Source organism: Phodopus roborovskii, unplaced genomic scaffold (assembly GCF_943737965.1).
Source record: "Phodopus roborovskii unplaced genomic scaffold, PHOROB, whole genome shotgun sequence".
Lineage (NCBI taxonomy): Eukaryota > Metazoa > Chordata > Mammalia > Rodentia > Cricetidae > Phodopus > Phodopus roborovskii.
In genome coordinates, this window is record NW_026126618.1 from 7,041,828 (window position 1) to 7,060,780 (window position 18,953).

An 18,953-nucleotide genomic window follows, 5' to 3' on the forward strand; every position below is an offset into this window, starting at 1 on the left:
TTTAGCTGGCCAGTGAGCCTCCAAGTGCTGCCATGCCCAGCTGCATGGGTGCTAGGTTTACATGCTCAGGTCCTCATGCTTTGTCCACTGAGCTATCGCCCCAGCTCCTATTAATGCCCCCATCCCAACCAGGTCTTTATTTTGTTAATACTAGTCGAGTAGAGTGTAATTAAGTGTTTGTCTTTAAAGATGTGCTAAAAATGTTGGCCTTTATTTAATAACTTAAACCTAATGTTTTTGTGAACTGTAGCAAGAGAAAAGTCAAGAAAAAATAAAATTATAATATGAAAAAAGAGATCATGTAATTGGCTGTAAATCTTAAGACCCATGGCACGTGTCATGTGAATGAGCTTGGAAACACATCCTGCAGCCCTAGCCAAGACTTCAGGAACTGCTGCTCTGCTCAGCAGCTCATTACAACTTGAGGAGAGAGCTGCTGAGCCTCCAAAGCGATGGGAGATGATAGATGTTATTGTAAGTTGATGCTACTGAGATTGAGAGTCGAGTCATTGGTTGCATGTGCCCTTTACTAGCCCTTCTGTTTTATGTTCTCAAAATCAGTAAGAACTTGATAGCGTTTATGTTGTGGAAGGTGGAAAAGAGAGGTTTTATCTGTGCATAGTTATCTTGCTAGACCTTAAAATTTTAAATTAGTCATTAATTTAAAAATATTAACCCATTAAATATTAGCATAACTTCTTGAAAGTGGTTATTCAACCAAACACATGATTCATTAAGAATGGTAGTGATATCTCTACAACGCTCTTTAATATCTGCCTTAATACAGGATAGTTGGAGTCTCCTATCTGTTTTTATATTCATAGTCTGCTATGACAAGTAGATCAAGAAAATTCACTCTCACAGTTATGGTGTTGAAAAGGGAGGAATACTTTAATAACCTTTCTGATAGTCATGGCTATTTTTATCTTTTTCTTGGTAAATGATGGTTTCTCAGGAATTAGTCACTATGTAGAACCTTTAACCAGACCAGTGAACTTTCTGTACATGTGACATCAAAACTCACCGGTCTCTCCTGCCTTTTGAGTGGGTCTTCTCATGCATATGACTTCATTGTACCACTCATCATGTTAAAAATAGCAGCTCACTGAGTGAATTGGCTCTTTCAGGTATTGACACATTTCACCGTACAGTGTGTAAGCCACTCATCAGCTTTACTTTCTGTGTCATAATAGATTTGAAGGTGGGAAGACTCAAGATCAAAACTGAAGGTTCATTTGTCTCCTTTATTTATCTACCTATCCCCTTTGTCCTTGTTGTTCAATACTCACTCAAACCATAGTTATTGGCAGTAATAATATACAAGTATTTTAAGTTTGTAAATCTCTGCACATATTCTTTTTTTGGTGATTCTAGAGATTAAACCTAAGGCCTTGTGCACCTATGCAAACATGCTGTACTGAGCTATATTTCTTAGGCCTTCCTGCTTTGCTAGGGTGCTTATGTTGAAATTGATATTCTCCTGCCTCACCCTTCTGAGAAGCCAGGATTGCAGGCCTGTGCCACCTAGCCTGACTTGTACATTATCTTTTGATGGATGGTATGTAAAATAACATATGCTGTTTTTATGGGTCATTGGCCTCATCAGTGTAGATAGATAAAATGTGTAATAGATGGAAATATTATTTTTTGTTGTTTAAGTTTTCAGTTTTAATTTAGTGTTTACTAATGGTCTTAAAATATTAAAATCAAAGTGATAAATGTAAGAAACTGCCTTGTTATTTTTAATAAAATTGTATTTAAACATGTGTAAAAAAACAAACCAAGAAGGTGCTAAGGGTTTCATGAGCTTTTAGTATGCACCTCAGTGAATTTTGTTTTTATTGTTTGTCTTGGCAAATATGATAACAGGATTGGTTGGGTCAAGGCCATGGTCAAAGTTCTTCTAACTTACAGCCTACTAAGTCAGAAAAGACCTGTGCAGAACACATAACTTTTACCGAGTCTTTAAGAAGGATTTATAATGGTAAAGGGATTTCAAATGTGGATATAAAAAGGTATGGAACCATGTAAAAGTTCATGCAGCTCATAAAATGTAAGGTGTCAGGTAGTTATTTATAAAGCATTAAAAATATCATTCCTATTCATTCATTCCTTTTACATGGGCAAGTATCAATAGAATAACAAATAAACATGTTACAGGGAAATTGTTACCTTTAAGAAACTATGATGGGAAAACAATTGATGAGAAAATTAAAAGGGAGGAAAGGAAGGCTTTCATTGCAAAAATGATTGTTAGTCAGGTTTCATATGCACCTTATAATTTAAACTTGAGTGGGACAACATTTAGGGATAATGAATTGATTTACTGTCCAAATTATGTATTTTAAGAAATTAATTTGATTTAGAATCATAATAATGACTCTCTTCCTAGGTTAAATTGCATGAGGTTCTTTCAACTTGAGATTTCTCATCCATAAATAGGAAGATTATCTCAAAATTTGTTGTAAGGATAGATATGGAGAATTGAAAGAAGTCATTATTTTCTTTAAAGGATTCCACTATATTTTTAAACAGCACTAAAAGTTGAGTGCTGGAATTATAGGTGTGTGCTACCACACCAGCTTGATAGAGTTTGATTAATACTTGAGGACAGGTGAGTTTTAAGTAGTCATTGTTTGCCCTGTTCTTTTGACTGGTTAAAGAGTGAAGACGACTGGGAGATGTGTAGAAGGGGTGGGTTACTTTGTCACTTCATAAGTAAGCCCGTGGGAAAGAAGATTAACTTACCGATAGCCTTAATTTTATACCACATTTAAGACTTATATGCCACCCAGTGGCATGACATCCGTGAGCGTGGTTATAATAGGAATTTTAGTAACTTACTCTTTAAAAATGATTTTTGTAAATCAATAGGCAGATTTAAGTTGGTGTATGAATCTTAAATGTTATTTTTCTAAATGTGAGTTCTGAATGTGCCATTGTGCAGAGACTGAAGTTCTAATGAATAAGATGTATGTAATAAAAAGATTGTCCTAATACGCTGTTGAATCTAAGTGCCGTTTCTCCTCTGGTCTTTGGTCTGCCTCTTTGGAATGAACGTTTTTGGTGACTGACTGTTACAAATTTCTGTTTACCCTCTCTGCATTAGTTGTTCACCTTGTCTTAGTTATTGATGTAATGAAACCCCAAGGACAAAAGAGCAGGTTTGGGGGGGGGTAAGGGTTTATTTGGCTTTTATTTCTATAGTGCTGTCCATTATCGAAGGAAGCCAGAATAGGAACTCAAACCCAGAGGCAGGAGCTGATACAGAGGCCATGGAGGGGTGCAGCTTGCTGGCTTGCTTCCCCTGGCTTGATCAGCCTGCTTCCCAATAGAACCCAGGACCACAATGGGCCAGGCCCTCCCCCAAGTGCCCTAGAGGTGTTCCTACAGCTCAGTGTTACAGACATTTTTCTTAATTGAGGGACCCTCCTATGTGATGACTTTAGCTGTGTCAAGATGACATAAAACTAGCCAGCACAGCCTCTCTTCCCTTTTTCTCTTATATACACTTATTGTTCTGGATGCTGGGTTTTTTTTTTTTTTTTTTTTTTTTTTTTTTGTAATGTGTTTTTCTGACAATCACCTTAACTTACTTTTTATCAGGTAGGTGTGTTCAAGAGCCTTCACTGTGTGTTGGTACTAAGCGTCTCTCTGCCTCTCCTCACTGAGGCTCTAAGGTTTGCTTTTACTCCACCTGTACCTGCCTCTTTTCCCCTGACGTTTAACAGCTTGCAAACCCCCTTAATTACCCCTCTGAAAACAATCTCAGACTGTTCTTTTCTTTCTTTTAGCCTTACCTGATTTAGCTCATTTTTAAAAATTATTACCCTCAATTGATACATTTACAGCATAACCCCTACACCTAAGGCTCAGGGAGCATCATGAAAGAGAAGGCAGAAAGATTGTAAGAAGCCATGGACCAGGGCATCTGCTGCAGGGTAGTGAGTGTCTTCTATATCACAGTGACTTAATTAACAGCATGGTCTTAACAGCATGGCCACCTAAACAAGATCTGTGTTATGACCAGTTGACAACCATCATGGATGGGGAAATCTCACAAGGCCCAACTGCTAGGAGAGCTACAACCAATTAATAGCTGCTGAGAGAGGAAACCAATCTTTCCCAGAGTCAAGCCCCCATAGGTTACCCAATCCCAAGGGTCAGCACTAAACACACATGCATTTGAGCAACAGGAAATGCACCTAACAAGGAAAGTAGGGTGTGTGTATGTGCGCGTGTGATGAGGATAGGCCATGCCATGGATTTGAATTTGAAAGGCAGTGGGGGAAGACCTTGAAGGAGTTGAGCGAGAATGTGGGGTGGAATCAAGTGATGTAAGTACAGGACTCATGTAGTAAATTCTCAAAAGTTATAAAAACAAAATTGTCCCCTTCCCCTCTCCCGTTAAAAATCCCATTTATATTCCTCTTTCCTTCTTCCCTTCCCCTGACTTTCAAACTCAGCTTTCTGAATGCCAAAAGGCTGTTTGGCTGCTACTGATGACATCCCCAGCCCTTTAAAATGTCCCTGTAAATTATTTTTGCTGGGTTAGAAAGGCTATTTTAAGTATGCTGTCTTACTTATACAGTCGTCTCTTTAAGATGTAGAGGGTCTGGTCCTTATTTCTGCACCATCCTTCCCTGCGCAGTGCATAAGGAAATGTCCTAATGTCCGATGACAGATCGGGTAGTGTCCATAGTGTCCTCTCAGTATGTGCACTTTTCTTAGGGAAGTTAAAATCTTGTTCATAGTTTACTTGTTTTAAAATATTCTGTGTCACTTGTAACAACATTACCGAGACCAGCCTTTGAATTCAGGTTGATTGATCCAGATCTGTGATTGATGGTGTTATTTTTATGTTAATATTGCCAGTTTGGGTAAAATAAAATATGAGGCAGGTAAATATTATCTTTAGATCATTACTTTATATGCCCAGGAAGAAATGTGAGTTCATTTTAGCCTGTAACACTAAAAAAAAAAAAAAATGGTCTTTATCAGAAGGGATGAAAAAATGCAACAGTAGGGCCAGACACTAGCAAGACAGGTGCCACTGCTGGATGAAGCTGTCACTACCTGGGAAGCTGCACAGCCCACTTGAGAGCCTTATAGCACACCAGTGTAATTTTTATTGAATGAAAAGTAGTCGTAACTTAAGTAGGAACATAAACATGTTGCATAATCCCCAAAGAATACAGTAGATATGTTTTCGGGTTATGACCATATTTTCTTGGCAAGTTTTGTCTTGTATCGCCACATTTTAATCATGATGACCAATAATAAAATTGTCATAATTCTTTCTGAAAGTATTTTCAGTTTTACACTGTAACATTGACTGCTCCGAAGTCTGAGAAACTGGAATAGTTAAAGAGTATTAAAATGCACATTTTTAAATGGACATTTCCAGAACTTGACTGAAACGTTGCTGAAGAAAGAACTGGACTACACCCACTTGGAGGAGAAGCACAGGGAGGAGTCAGTGAGTAGAAAGAACGCACAGGCCGCCCTGCACCAGAGGGACCTGGACTGTCAGCAGCTTCAGGCAAGGCTAGCGGCCTCTGAAGGCTCACTGCAGAGGGTGCAGGCGGAGCTCAGTGAGAGGGCAGAGGCTGCTCAGAAGCTCAGAGAAGAGCTGCGGGAGGCCGAGGGCAGGCAGCAGCATCTCAAGGCCGAGTGTAAGCAGCTGCAGCAGCAGCGGGAAGAGAAGGAGCAGCATGGGCTACAGCTGCAAGGGGAAGTCAGTCAGGTGAGCACTGCTGCCACCCAGCGGAGTCTGATGGCCGTGCGCCAGTTCACCGTTCGCCGTCAAAGAAAAACTAAAAGGGCCATTTTTACAGCGGGACTTTTACAAGCTGTAGTTTAGATCCCGTTCCTTTTCCCTTTAGTTCCCCTTAAGGAAAAACAGATACGATTCACATATGACACCGTTGTGAAGCATTTACTAATTAACAAGGATTGCTTAGAGTGGTGCCTGGTATGGGGTCTGTAATAGGTTTTAGCTGTCACAGTCAATTCAAATTGTGCAGTTATTTACTTAAAAATTCTTGGAGTGCTTGACGGGAGGCTTTATTATTATTTTGTGTGTGGGTGTTTTGCTGGCACATGCATGCCTGCTACCTGCAGAGTCCAGAAAGGGAAGTCAAATCCGTTAGAACTGGAGTTACAGCTGGTTGTGAGCTGCTGGGAATCGAACCTGGGTCCTCTGGAAGAGCAACCAGTGCTCTTAAACGTCAGAGCTATCTCTCTAACCCAAGTCTCCTGTGTTTTTTAAGGGAAAATAAAACAGGCACAAAATATGCAATGCTTACTCATAATTTTATGCGACAGTATAATTTATGTGATTAAAATTTTGTTGTATTTTAAGTTATTCTATAGTGAGGTGTGAGGAGTTATAAAATGAAAAGATGGTATAGAGTTAACTGGTGGAAAACACAGTGGAGTAGGTGGTACTGTGTGTGTTTACACTTACACACGCATACTTCGTTTCTGTCCTAAAGTTACACAGCAAACTTCTGGAGACGGAGCGCCAACTAGGGGAAGCTCACGGCAGGTTGAAGGAACAGAGGCAGCTTTCGAGTGAGAAGCTGATGGACAAAGAACAGCAAGTGGCCGACCTGCAGCTCAAGCTGTCTCGTTTGGAAGAGCAGGTAAGCTAGCATCTACTTGCACATGGTTTTAGACTCGAGTGTCTTAAACACGGTAAACATTTGTATCAAGAACTTGAACTATAGTTGCCTTTATTCAACATTGCATGGGGCCTTTATTTCCCCCCAGTTAGAGTATCCCACTTATTCACTACGTTTTAAGTTCACCATGTTTTATTGTTACTATATTCCTCAAAGTTCTCAATGGAAATGCACAAAGCACAGTTTAGCTTGCATCTGGAAGCCTTGCTGGTGTGGTCCTAGCCAGGGCTGCTGTGCTCCTCATACCCAGGAAGAACTGCTTCCTGATGAGGCGGACCAACATACAGCTGGTCCAGTCACAAGCAGCATGCAAACATGGATTTCACATGTACTGAGGACTTCAGTTTTCATAATTAGCCAGATAGGACATGTGATATAGGTCAGTGGCACAGCTTGCCTAGCATGTATCAGGCCCCAAGTTCAAGTCCTGGCTCCACAGAAAGATGCCTCCAAACCATCGCATCAGCTTTCCCCCTGGAAGTTGTAGTGGCTCAGATGGCACCTTATGTGGTTAAAGTAAATGCTGTGATTGAGTTCTGACTTCCTTGAACAAATGCTCTGTTTAAAATCTGGTACTCAGCTGTCCATTTTCTATTGAGGTTATGTCTTAGATGTGGTAGCAGATTGAGCCCTTCCTAGTATGCCACAATTGTAGCTGCTAAAAAGTAAAAGAAATGCAGACAGCGTGGTTTAGATTATCACTGCACACAAATTGCATATTAATTCTTTAGCACATTGGGATATAAAACTGCAGTACTGAACTAATTAATGCCTGTCTGGAGGACGATTTGTTTTCTTTTTAGGATAAAATTTAATAGGTAGAAGATGGCTTCTTAGTCATGAAATAAGTAATGAGAAACTGCTCTAAAGCTATTACCCATATGGTTTGAATGTGTTTTTTTTCAAGTTGAGAATAATGCCAGATATTTATGATTGATCACAGTATGTCTTAAGTTCTTAACTAACAGTCTACATTTTTAAGTTGAAGGAAAAGGTAACCAATTCCACCGAATTGCAGCACCAGTTAGAAAAATCGAAGCAACAGCATCAAGAACAGCAGGCTCTTCAGCAAAGCACTACAGCCAAACTCCGCGAAGCTCAGGTGAGCAGATTGTAACCTGGCCTTGTTAAGCAAAGGCAGGAGAGAAGCGTTGTGATAGAACTGCGCAATGCAAATGCTCGATGGGGGTGCTTCTGGTGGTCATAAGTGATGGTCAGAAAATCGTATTCCTTTTGATTTCTATGAAAAAAAATTAAAGCACTTTAAAACTATTGCAAACACACTTGTTTTATATAAAATTCATAAATTATTCAAATATATTTATCTATTAAATGGCCTATCAAATGTAAAGATGGGGCGATGGCTCAGCTGGTAAAGTGCTGACTGTGTAAACATAAAGCAACCCGTGAAACTTAAGTTCATATCTCTGCTACCCAAGTGAAAAACTATACATGGTAGCATGCAGTGACCCATAATCCCAGGGCTGAAGAGGTGGAGGGCATGCTGGCCTGTCGTTAGCCAGGAGAGATCATGTCTCAAAAATGTAGTGGAGAAGTAATAGAGGAAGACTCCCAGTGTTGGTTTCTGGCTTCCACATATGTGTGTAAACATATGAGCATGCATACTCATGCACGCACTGTTTCATACTTCTACAATATAATGTACTATTCAGTGGTCATATCTTATTAACCTTGCCTGAACACTAGAATTACAGGTATAGAAAATATAATTGAGTGGGTTAAATTAATACAGATCTATTATTACATGGCCTAGAAGAGAAGTTAGTTTTGTTGTGTAAGAGCAGGATGCATGTTTGACGTGAATTTGCCTTTTGTATTCGTTTATTCCTCTTTCTGTCATTGGCTATTATTGAACACTGACTGTCAGGCACTGCTCATCAATGAATATAAAGAGACACAGTGTCTACCCTCTGGGAAGCTCGGTGGAGTGGTGTGTATGTAGGAATTTTGTGGTGTCTGGGGCAGGGACAGGAACTCATTTCTGCAGTAAATAATCTTTCCTTCTGAGTTTGAAGAGTGACTCAAGAGTCAGACAAATAGAGATAAAAACCCTGGACTCGTTTGTCACTCCTTTTGTTCTGCAAATGAACAGCATTATGTCTAGTCTCAGCCAAGGAGCTAGTTTTGTATCTCTTTATGGCAGTGAGTAAAGCATACAAAGGTGTCTGATGTCATGGAGTGCACCCTGAGGGAGGCAAACAATAACCGGTAAGCAAGCAAACACACAGTTGCCTAAGTGCTGTGGTCATGGTCAAAAGGAGGGCCACGCTGGGAAGCTTTAGGGTTGCGATGGCAGGGAAGCTTGCTAGCAGAGGCTTCTGTGAGAAGAAAGAGCAGAGGCAAGGCAGGGTATACGCTGTGGCAAGCGCAGTGGTGTGAGACCCTGAGAGAGCAGTGAATCTCAGAAACAAGAGGGCATCATCTCAGAGGACACATGGCTCAGAACATGTAGAACTTCTTAGGTAGTTTATTTTTTGTCTTTTTTGAGTAAAATGAGAAAATGGAAGGTTCCAGGAAAAGGAATGACATGGTCCAGATGACTTCTCAGGATTTCTGTAGCTGCTGTATTGTGAGTAGACTGAAGAGAACATTGAGAGACGCATAGAAATTAGCTGGGAGAATACAGTAATTCACACAAGACATGTTATTGGGACTGGAATGGAAATAGTACACACACGGAAAAGTGGTCAGACTCTAGGTAAAGCTGACCCCTTTGTTGATGGACTGACGTAGAACCTTGAGAGAGAAGATAAGTACGGCTAAGGGTTTTTACCTGGGTACCAAACTAAATGAAAACCGAGGATTCTGATGGATTTGTCAGTAGGAAGGAAGGCCTTTGGCACTGGTAAGAGAAATTTGCATAGAGAGAATGGGATGAGCACCAGACAGGAGATTTCATGAGAGAGGAGAGAGAAACTAGATTATGTGACTGTAGGCTATGCCAGGACTTTACTGTTGGGAGTAGGAAGGAAATGGACCATGGAAGTTTTTGGAGACGTCAACAGCTAAGAGGGCTTTCTTATGCTATCTCCAAGTTAATTTTATTCAGCTGGAAATGACAGGCTTTCACTTTACAGGCAGACTGACTCTGGAGGGGAGAACGAGGGGTTCAGGTAAACATGCTTAGTTCCTCATTTCCTACTCACAGTACAGGCCAAGAAACATCTCATGGAAACTGGAAAAGTCTGAAGATGTAAGTAAATTCAGTGGGGAGTTGGTGGCGCACGCCTTCAGTCCCAGCACTCGGGAGGCAGGCGGATCTCTGTGAGTTCGAGGCCAGCCTGGTCTACAGAGCTAGTTCCAGGACAGGCTCTCCAAAGCAATACAGAGAAACTCTGTCACAAAAAACAAACCACAACAACAACAACAAAACAACCAACCAAACAAAAAAGAATATAAAAGCAAAGTAGATAGTATAATATTACACATTAGGCTATAATTGATAATTGTAGACAGAATAGCTCTGTGTCAGTCAGGCAGGGATTGAGAGTTTGGGGAGAATGCTGAAACTTTAAGAGTTAGGAGAATGTTGAGATGAGGGTCTTATTCCAACAAAAAAGACTGTTTAATGGAGATTGGAACTCAGGCGCTTTTAGTGGCACAAATCTATGGAGATATGTGCTTTTATTCAGAAGTAAAGGAGTGAAGGAACAGATCACAGTACTGATCTAGAGTTGGTATTTTGTGGGGTGGTTGCCAGGGATATTTTGAGGTGACAGGAAATGGAGGATGTGGCTGCAAGAATAGTTTATTTCCATTTATGAGGTTTAGAAAGAAAAGCTACGCTACAGTAAATCATCCAGAAGGAAACTGAAGTTACTGGCATTGGACATGAGGTCATGGAATGGGAAGATAGGAAGTTGTGGTCAGAGTAAGACAGCCATACTTTTTAGCTTTCATAATTTCAGGCCATAACAAAATTCTGTGTGTGGGTGACCACAATATAGAATGAGTTCGGCTCAGGAATGAAGGTGATGTGAGTTGAGGTTGTGTTCTTAATTCTGTGTACGTTCTATGTTTTGTAGTAAATTAACAGAAATTGAGATTAAGAGGGTTACAGTAGAGGGCAGAATAAAGAAGAGTAGCATACTTCCAAACCAGCACAAGGCTTCTGTGAGAGGCGATGGCAGCCGGGTGGTGGTGGCACACGCCTTTAGTCCCAGCACTCAGGAGGCAGACAGGTGGATCTCTGTGAGTTCTAGAACAGCGTGGTCTACAAAGCTATACAGAGAAGCCTTGTCTTGAAAACTCACAAACAAAAACAACAACCACAACGAAAAGGCGGGGGTGGGGGCAGAGGAAGAGCAGGGAAAGGCCCGCCTTGTGGCCTGCTAGTGCAATACCCTGACTGGGGAGAGGAGGGGATGGGGGCTGAACCCTGAAACTAGATTCCAGTGCTATCGCAAACAGTGAGGTGTGCAGGAAGCCTTGCCTGGAACTCGAATTCCACAGCAACAGTGAAAAAGAGTAGTGGGCGGGAAGAAAAGCTGAGGGCAAGTAGGCCATGTGGTTTTCATGACCAAGCTTAGAGGGATGAGAAACTTACTGGACAGTGACTGAACTTGGAGTGTTTTAACACTGACACAAATCATTGAGCATGCTGGCTGGCTGCTTGCCATTGCTATTACATGGGCTACTTTAAAGCTAGGGCTATTATTCTGGGCAAAACTCTGACTGTTAAAAAGAGGGAGGCAGAGCCAAAGCCACTGGCTCTGGGAGTTAACAGAAAGTGGGTATTGTGGACGTGATCTATTGCAGGATGCTATTTGTAATGCTTAGGAGGGAGAGGACTTGGCTGATTTAGAAGAGCCCTGCTGGGTACAGAAGTGAGTTTCATAAGTGTCCATGTGTGAGAGGGCAGTGAGCTTTTTTGGGGTGGGGGGGTTAAAGACAAAGTTTCATTGTGTAGCCCTGGCTGTCCTAGAATGTACTATGTAGACCAGGTTGGCCTTGAACTCAGAGATCCACCTGCCTCTGCCTCCCAAGTATTGGGGTTAAAGGTGTGCGCCACCGTACACAGCTGCAGTAGTCGTTTTCATCCAGTGTTTATTTTAGAACCTCCATGTCTTAGGTCTTGAACAAGTATCAGTGAACAATAAAGATAAGATACTTACTTATGTACATATGTCCTGATGGGAGGGGGAAGAGGGTAAATAACCCTGAGACAAATGAGTAAGCTATAATGTGTTAGAGGTAAGTACAGTACACTGGGAAAACCAGGGTATAGAGTTTGGAAATGTCCAGGGCAGCTGGACAACTGAGCAAACATCGAAGAGGAGGGAGGGTATCATTTGCCTGTTAGGGAAGCATTGAAGACAGCAGGATCATTAGTGCAAAGGCTCTGAGGTAGGAGTGTTCTTGGTGCAGTCACTGAGTGAGTCCCATGTATCTGAAAAGGATCAGAGTGTAGGCAATAAGGTCAGAGTATTAGGAAAAGTGTGATATAAATGTTTTTGTTAAATTCATGCTTATAAATAATGTAGACTTGTGTTATTAAATTTGCCACAATAAAGCGTAATAGTTTTTAAGATGTAGGACTAACATTTTGGATGATTAAAATTATTACCAGTCATTTCATGTTTAAGGAATAGCTTTAAATTCTGCATTTAATTCTTTACAGAATGATTTGGAGCAAGTGTTACGTCAGATTGGTGATAAGGATCAGAAGATCCAGAACCTTGAAGCTTTACTGCAGAAGAGTAAAGAAAATATTTCCTTACTAGAAAAGGAAAGAGAGGACCTTTATGCAAAAATCCAAGCTGGTGAAGGAGAGACTGCTGTTCTTAACCAGTTGCAAGAGAAAAACCATACACTACAACAGCAAGTAAGTTTGTAAACTGTTATTATAGTTCTAACTGTACTTAAATCCCTGTGAATTGTACTGAATATTTATAGAAACAATTGGTGATCCTGGCTTTTCTTGTTTTAGAAAGTTATTTTTTATAACATTATATTTATCATCCAGGTAGGTCACTGTGTGTTGAAGGCCAGTTCAATGTTTAGACATCCCAGGAGGTAATTTACTACCTGTGTGATGTGGTGATACATTGTTTATGATCTAATAAAGCTGGCCTGAAGATCAGAATGCAAAGCTAGCCACAGCCATAGAGGCCAGGCAGTGGAGCCATACACCTTTAATCCCAGCAGCCACACTGGGTAGCCCCAGGCTGGGCAGTGGTGGTGTACACCTTTAATCCCAGCACTAGAGAGGAATATAAGACAGGAGCTCAGGGTCTCATGCGGCACTCAGTCTCCAGCCACTCTGAGGATCCCTGGAGGCAGGGTCGCCCTTGCAGAGGTGAGAGCTAGTCACTGGCTGTTTTTCTTCTCTCATCCTCAGCCCTGAACCCCAATATCCATCTCTGGGTTTTTATTATTTATACTATAATGTGACAACAGGTAAATAAATCACTTCACTTAGGTCGATGGAAAAGTAGAGATGTGACTGGTAGTTTACACTTGTCTCCTGGCCTTTGTGGTGTTTTGAGTAACAAATTAGTAGTTAAATGTAGTAATCAAGTGTTAGCTACTACTGAGTATTGCATAATATTTCAAACTCAATAGTTATTTATATTTTGATAATGCATTTGAACTGATGAGTGTAGGTTAGGGAGCTTCATGGAAGTTAAGGCAGCTTAATTTGCATGGCTAAGTGTGAGGTCAGAATTAGCATTATAGGGAAAAGCACCACAAATTTCACTTGGGGCCTGCTAAGTTTTGTACTTAGGCAGTGAACTGGAGCTCACAAAAGGCGTTCAACCACAGCCAGTCAGATGAAGGGCACCAGACATACCACACCTTACATGAGTCAATTTGAGTTTCTTCATTTTTGCTGTGATTTGCAAACTTTGTAATTAGACTCTTGCATATGTAATAGCTAACTCAACTAATGGAGAAGCTGAAGAATCAGTCGGAAAGCCATAAGCAAGCCGAGGAGAATTTGCATGACCAGGTACAGGAACAGAAGGCACATCTTCGAGCTGCACAAGACCGTGTTCTTTCCCTAGAAACCAGCATCAATGAACTAAGCAGCCAGTTAAATGAAAGCAAGGAGAAGGTCTCTCAGCTTGATGTACAGGTAATGCATTGTGTAATGTGTGTGTGTGCATAGCGCATCAATTGTAGACCATACATGGTGCATATTCTCTTCTCTTGGCCTGTCAGTGAGGAATGAGGATATAAATTAAATTATATAGTTTCTTGAGGTTTCCTGTGACCGCGGGTATTTTCGTTCTTTCCCCCTATGCAAAGGTGATTTCTGTAATGTAACTTTTGATCTTACTTCCAAAGTACTTCCTATTAGGATGGTCAGCACAGTGTGAAGGTGAATTAGCACATTCAGTGTCCAAGAGTACATCACGGATCTGCTCTTAGTGTCTTACTGATGCAAGGGCTTTCATGCATAGGCTGCAACAGCGTCCAGTCTTCATGCATTTAAAGGGACTGCAGATGGGCTGGGCTTTCTGTTTTTGTTTTGTTTTGCCATTGGATCCCTCTGAGATAATATGTCACGTGTATTTGGAAACATTTCATGAATTTTAAGTTCCTCATGACATGAACTGCTACCTGTAAATGAGGCTGATTTACACAAAAATGAGCTCTTTATTTAGTCTTTAGTCTGGTACATGTTTGTCAGTGAATGTTTACTTCCCGTTACTTAACGTGTAGACTTCTTTAGTTTTCACTTGGAACTCAGGATAGAGATATACCTTATCAAACATTATTTCTGTGAAGATCAAGTATTGAGTTACTGAGAAATAATTATTTGGAGATTTTCCTTTCTGCTTCAAATTATGGTTAGTGTGTATATTTTAAATTTTTTTATATTTACCAATCCTCTCTTGACTTAGTTAAATGAGTATCATTTTAACTCTTCTAAAAATATTTTAATTTCAAATGTAGTTATATTTTTTCTACTTTTTGCTTTTTTTAATTGAGGTGAATTGTGCTAAAGTTATTTCAATATTTGTAAATGTCACTTTTGATAAAGAAGGCACAACTTTTAGCTCATTTGACTGTTTCACAACTTACTGTGGAACACCTGCGATTTTAAATGTGTAATTTCTTGGCTTGTAATGAGAATCAAAAACAAAATTCTTTATATGAGACGTTATCTGGAAAGAGTGGATTTTAAACGTACTTCTAGTTTGTTTTATTGTTTGGGCTTCATACTGAAGCCCTTGATCTGACGAGCTATCATTTTCTATGTCATAGTTCAATTTATTGTGATACTGGTAAACTTTGACATTTCTTTCTGGTCTCCTGGTGGGGGTGGGGAGCATACAATTTATTTGCCTTTTAACATAGAACCTAAGCATGTTGCATGGGCTGGGGCTCACAATCCTTTTTGCCTTTGCCTCTCACCCGTTGGGTCTCAGACCTGTTGGGTACCAGTCCTGGAACCTCCCCCCCCCCACAAAGGGCACAGCATGATGTGTTGTTGTCACAGAGGAGCAGCTCTCACCGTTATCTAGCCCTGATCTTCTCCCTTACCTACTTCTGTTTGGGAGATTTTTACATATGGATTTTCCAGTCTCAGTTATTCCTTTTCTCCCAAAGAACTTAATTTTTTAATAGTTTTGTGACAAAACTAATATGTCTTAAGGAAGGGAAAGATAATGGTTAAATATGGAATTCAATAATTTGTAAATTGTGTTTCAGATTAAAACCAAAACTGAATTATTACTATCAGCAGAAGCAGCAAAAACTGCTCAGAGAGCGGATCTTCAGAACCATTTGGAGACAGCTCAAAATGCACTACAAGACAAACAGCAGGTAGGGAAGCTGGTAATGTCACAGTGTAGTCTCCTGTTTTGTAGCTAGATAACTTGCTAATTTGTTACAATGGTGAGCAGCTTTCTAAATATTGTGATAGGCATTCATACCTTTATTTTCAGAGTTTTCAGAACCAGTTGAGGGGGTACTACAGAAGCCAGAGAGATGGGTACAAAAGCACCCTCTATTTTTTATGAAACTAGTGTGAGATGTGGTTGGGATTCCTAATATTGTATTGTGTGTCCTAGGTAGCCTAGGCCATAGTAAGAGATGAAGTCTTACTTTCAAGTATGGGAGTGTTGCCATCCTTGAGGTAGACCACTGCTGCCTGTGACCCAGATGTCCCTGCCACTGAGAAGGAGGAAACGATGCTGTTTTCTCCCACGTCTAAGAGGCACTCATTTTCTTGGTGGTAGGAGAAAGTGAGGACATTTAGATGCCAACCTTCTTAATAGAAGCTTCTGCTTTAAGGTCACTGTCAAAGTGCTGGTGGCCTTTCCCCTTTGTTATGGAGGAATTGTAGAATATACTTACTAAAATAATACTGAAGTTCTAGGCCCATTTTTAGAAGAGAAGCTCAGAAGTGTATCAGATTCTAAAACCAAAACCATTTCCTATATTTACCTTTTACTCTAATTCAGTCTTTCTCCTTAGGTAGGAATGTTTTCCTCTGTAAGCACTGAAAACATGTTTAGTTATGTGTTTTGGTTGTTGTGTATACACTAATATTTTCCTTCGTATACATGAAATCACACTTAAGTGGTTATAGTATTTGCATATACTTATATCTGTAAAAGTGTTTTGCCAAGTATGTGATCAGAGTAAGAAATGATAATGTGAAAATATTTAAAAGAGCAACCACATAATGGTATAGTCTTTATCTATGTGAATATTACCAAAAATGTTTATGAGCAAACAGAAAAAGAGAGAAAAAAATGAGCAATTTTTTGGTGTTTGCTTAGTGAGGTATTAATATCCTTGTTATTTAACACATTGTAAGAAGGAAGTGAGCCTCTAAGGAAATTCAGGCTGACCGTAACTTTCCTAAAAATACTCCTCAATATAAAATATTTTGAGCAGCAATGATGGATTTGGAACATATAGAATCTTAAGTTTCTGATTAAGGATTATCAGTCTGTGAAATCTATATTCTAAACCTGAAGTCTCAAAAATTCTGACTCGAAGTATTTCATATGTAAGGAATATTCTACTTGTATGAAAATTTAAAACTGCTTTAAAAAATACTCAGGTTTCTTAAGAATCAATTACCAATTGAGACAATAATGAGATACATTTGCTGTTATGGAGGGAAGTTTTGTGTATGTGTGTGTCCGTGTGTCTGTATATCTCTCTTTCTGTATGTGTGTGCATCTGTGTTTACGTATATCTCTGTGTGCATGTCTGTATTATATATCTGTGTGTGTTTGAAGAACTAAATAATTGGATGGGGAATGGGGAGCAAATCTTGAAGGATGATCAAAACAAAGTATTTAAGAAAACACCATAATGAAACTATTACTTTGCTAATTAAAAGTAAAGTAAAATAATTTTAAAAAGAACTTCAGAATTTCCTATTTTGCAATCTTTTATCCTAAGGGAATAAGAGCTATAAAGGTTGTATTTGCATCTCTGGTACTAAATACAAGAAGTGCAATAGTAATCTAAGAATTGAAAGTATGTTATTAATAAGTATATTGGCTTAAAAAAAGAGTCATACCAGTAAGATGGGAATTTATGCAGTTAGATATAATCTAGAAAATATCAGAAAGTTTTATAGTAAATTTTTGTGATAAAAATAAAGAATTTTAAAATAAGATAATATGCAAAGTAGGACTCTACTTTTACTTAATTTATATAACCATTTGTTCATTTATTGTAGTGTTGGAGACCGAATCCAGGACCTCAACATGTTAGAAAAGCTATCTCCTACTGAGCTGCTACCTCAGCCTGTTCTTATAAGTTCATAAAATAAATAGAAAACAAATTGATATGCAGACAAGACAAGAATGAGAGTTATCAAAACATTAACATTGATTACCCATGGGTGAACTTACTAGTAGTTTTTATTGTATTCTTTCTATGAAATGGATATTCTAGTGATTTTGGTAATTGTTACAGATGTAACTACTACAGTATTTTTAGAATATAATTTCTAAATGTTTTGAAAATTGAAAATATTCAACTACAGTATAGTAGTTAGTATTATTAACTTATTCACTGATCTGTTATATGGTTTAGCTTTTAGATAATATTTCTAGAAAGTTATTAAAACATTGTTAACTGGCTAGAGAAGTAGCTCAGTTGCTTAGTATCTTCCTAGCATGTATGAAGCCTCTAGGTTTGATTTATTTGAGCCCTTGTTGCTCTTGTAGAGGACATGGGTTCAATTCCCAGTACCCTCTTCTGAGCTTTGCTGGCACCAGGTGTACGTGTAGTAGTAGATAATAAATCTAAAAAAACCCTTTGTTACACAAGTAAGCTTGGCACCTTACATTATGTACAACTTAATTTTCTTTGTTAGTGGACAAAGATGATGTCTGATAAGTCACAGAATGTATCTGAAGTCTTACTCCAGACATTTTCTCATCTAAAATTAAGAGATTTTAGTTTCACTCAGACTGAATCTCGGAGCGCTATGACTTTTCTTCAAATGTGTTTCCCTGCAGGAGTTAAATAAGGTCACTGTGCAGCTGGACCAGGTCACTGCGAAGTTACAGGAGAAGCAGGAGCATTGCACTCAGCTGGAGAGCCACGTAAAGGAGCTCAAGGAGAAGACCCTCTCTCTAGAACAGAAAGCCGAAGACCTAGAAGGCCAAATTAGGGTTCGTATAAAAACAATTAAAACAGTTGAATTTGTCGGGTTTCCTACTCAGCACCTTTGGAGTCTGATGACCTTCCCAAACACTTAAGTGACGGACAAGGGGAAGTGGGATAAAACTTCAAAAATTACTTCATCAGTTAATCTGGAATTCCACCTTTATTTTCCATTCCCTCACTGATGGGTGACTGTTATAAATAACAATTAACATAGTGCTATTTTATTGTAAAGTGTAAACTATTTTCGGGAGACGGCAAGCAGTATAATTCTGTTGGTCTAGAATCTCTTCTCCCCTTTGATATTTTCTTTTCCCTCATCTTATTCCAATACAATATCATGTATGGTGACATTTTTCTTTTTAAACCTTTATGCACCCTTTGGATTTTGCTTCTAATTTAGTAATGTATTTAAACCATTGTAAACTGAAACTTACCTTAAGATAATTCTAAGTGAGGTATTGATTTACTAAAAAGATGAGATAATTAGACATATCAGAAAAATTTGACTTAGGATTATCAACAGTTAAACAAAATAACCTTATTTTCCTGTTACCTGCTTCCATAATCAGTTGAAGCATGAGGTATGATTACAGGGTTATAAGGTGACTGTTTTTCATGGACATCTAATCAGTATAATATGAGAGAATGACTACA

General features: G+C 39.2%; 1 protein-coding gene across 2 annotated transcripts in view; it reads left to right on the plus strand.

Moving 5' to 3' along the window:
* Positions 1-18,953, plus strand: part of Eea1 (early endosome antigen 1) — a 79,609-nt gene that overhangs the window by 40,248 nt on the left and 20,408 nt on the right. For both annotated transcript variants that reach the window (XM_051206338.1, XM_051206339.1), the window contains 7 exons: positions 5,408-5,746; positions 6,498-6,647; positions 7,669-7,788; positions 12,328-12,531; positions 13,585-13,785; positions 15,369-15,482; positions 18,149-18,304. In XM_051206338.1, coding sequence (XP_051062295.1) covers positions 5,408-5,746; positions 6,498-6,647; positions 7,669-7,788; positions 12,328-12,531; positions 13,585-13,785; positions 15,369-15,482; positions 18,149-18,304 — 1,284 coding nt within the window. The remainder of the gene's footprint in view (positions 1-5,407; positions 5,747-6,497; positions 6,648-7,668; positions 7,789-12,327; positions 12,532-13,584; positions 13,786-15,368; positions 15,483-18,148; positions 18,305-18,953) is intronic.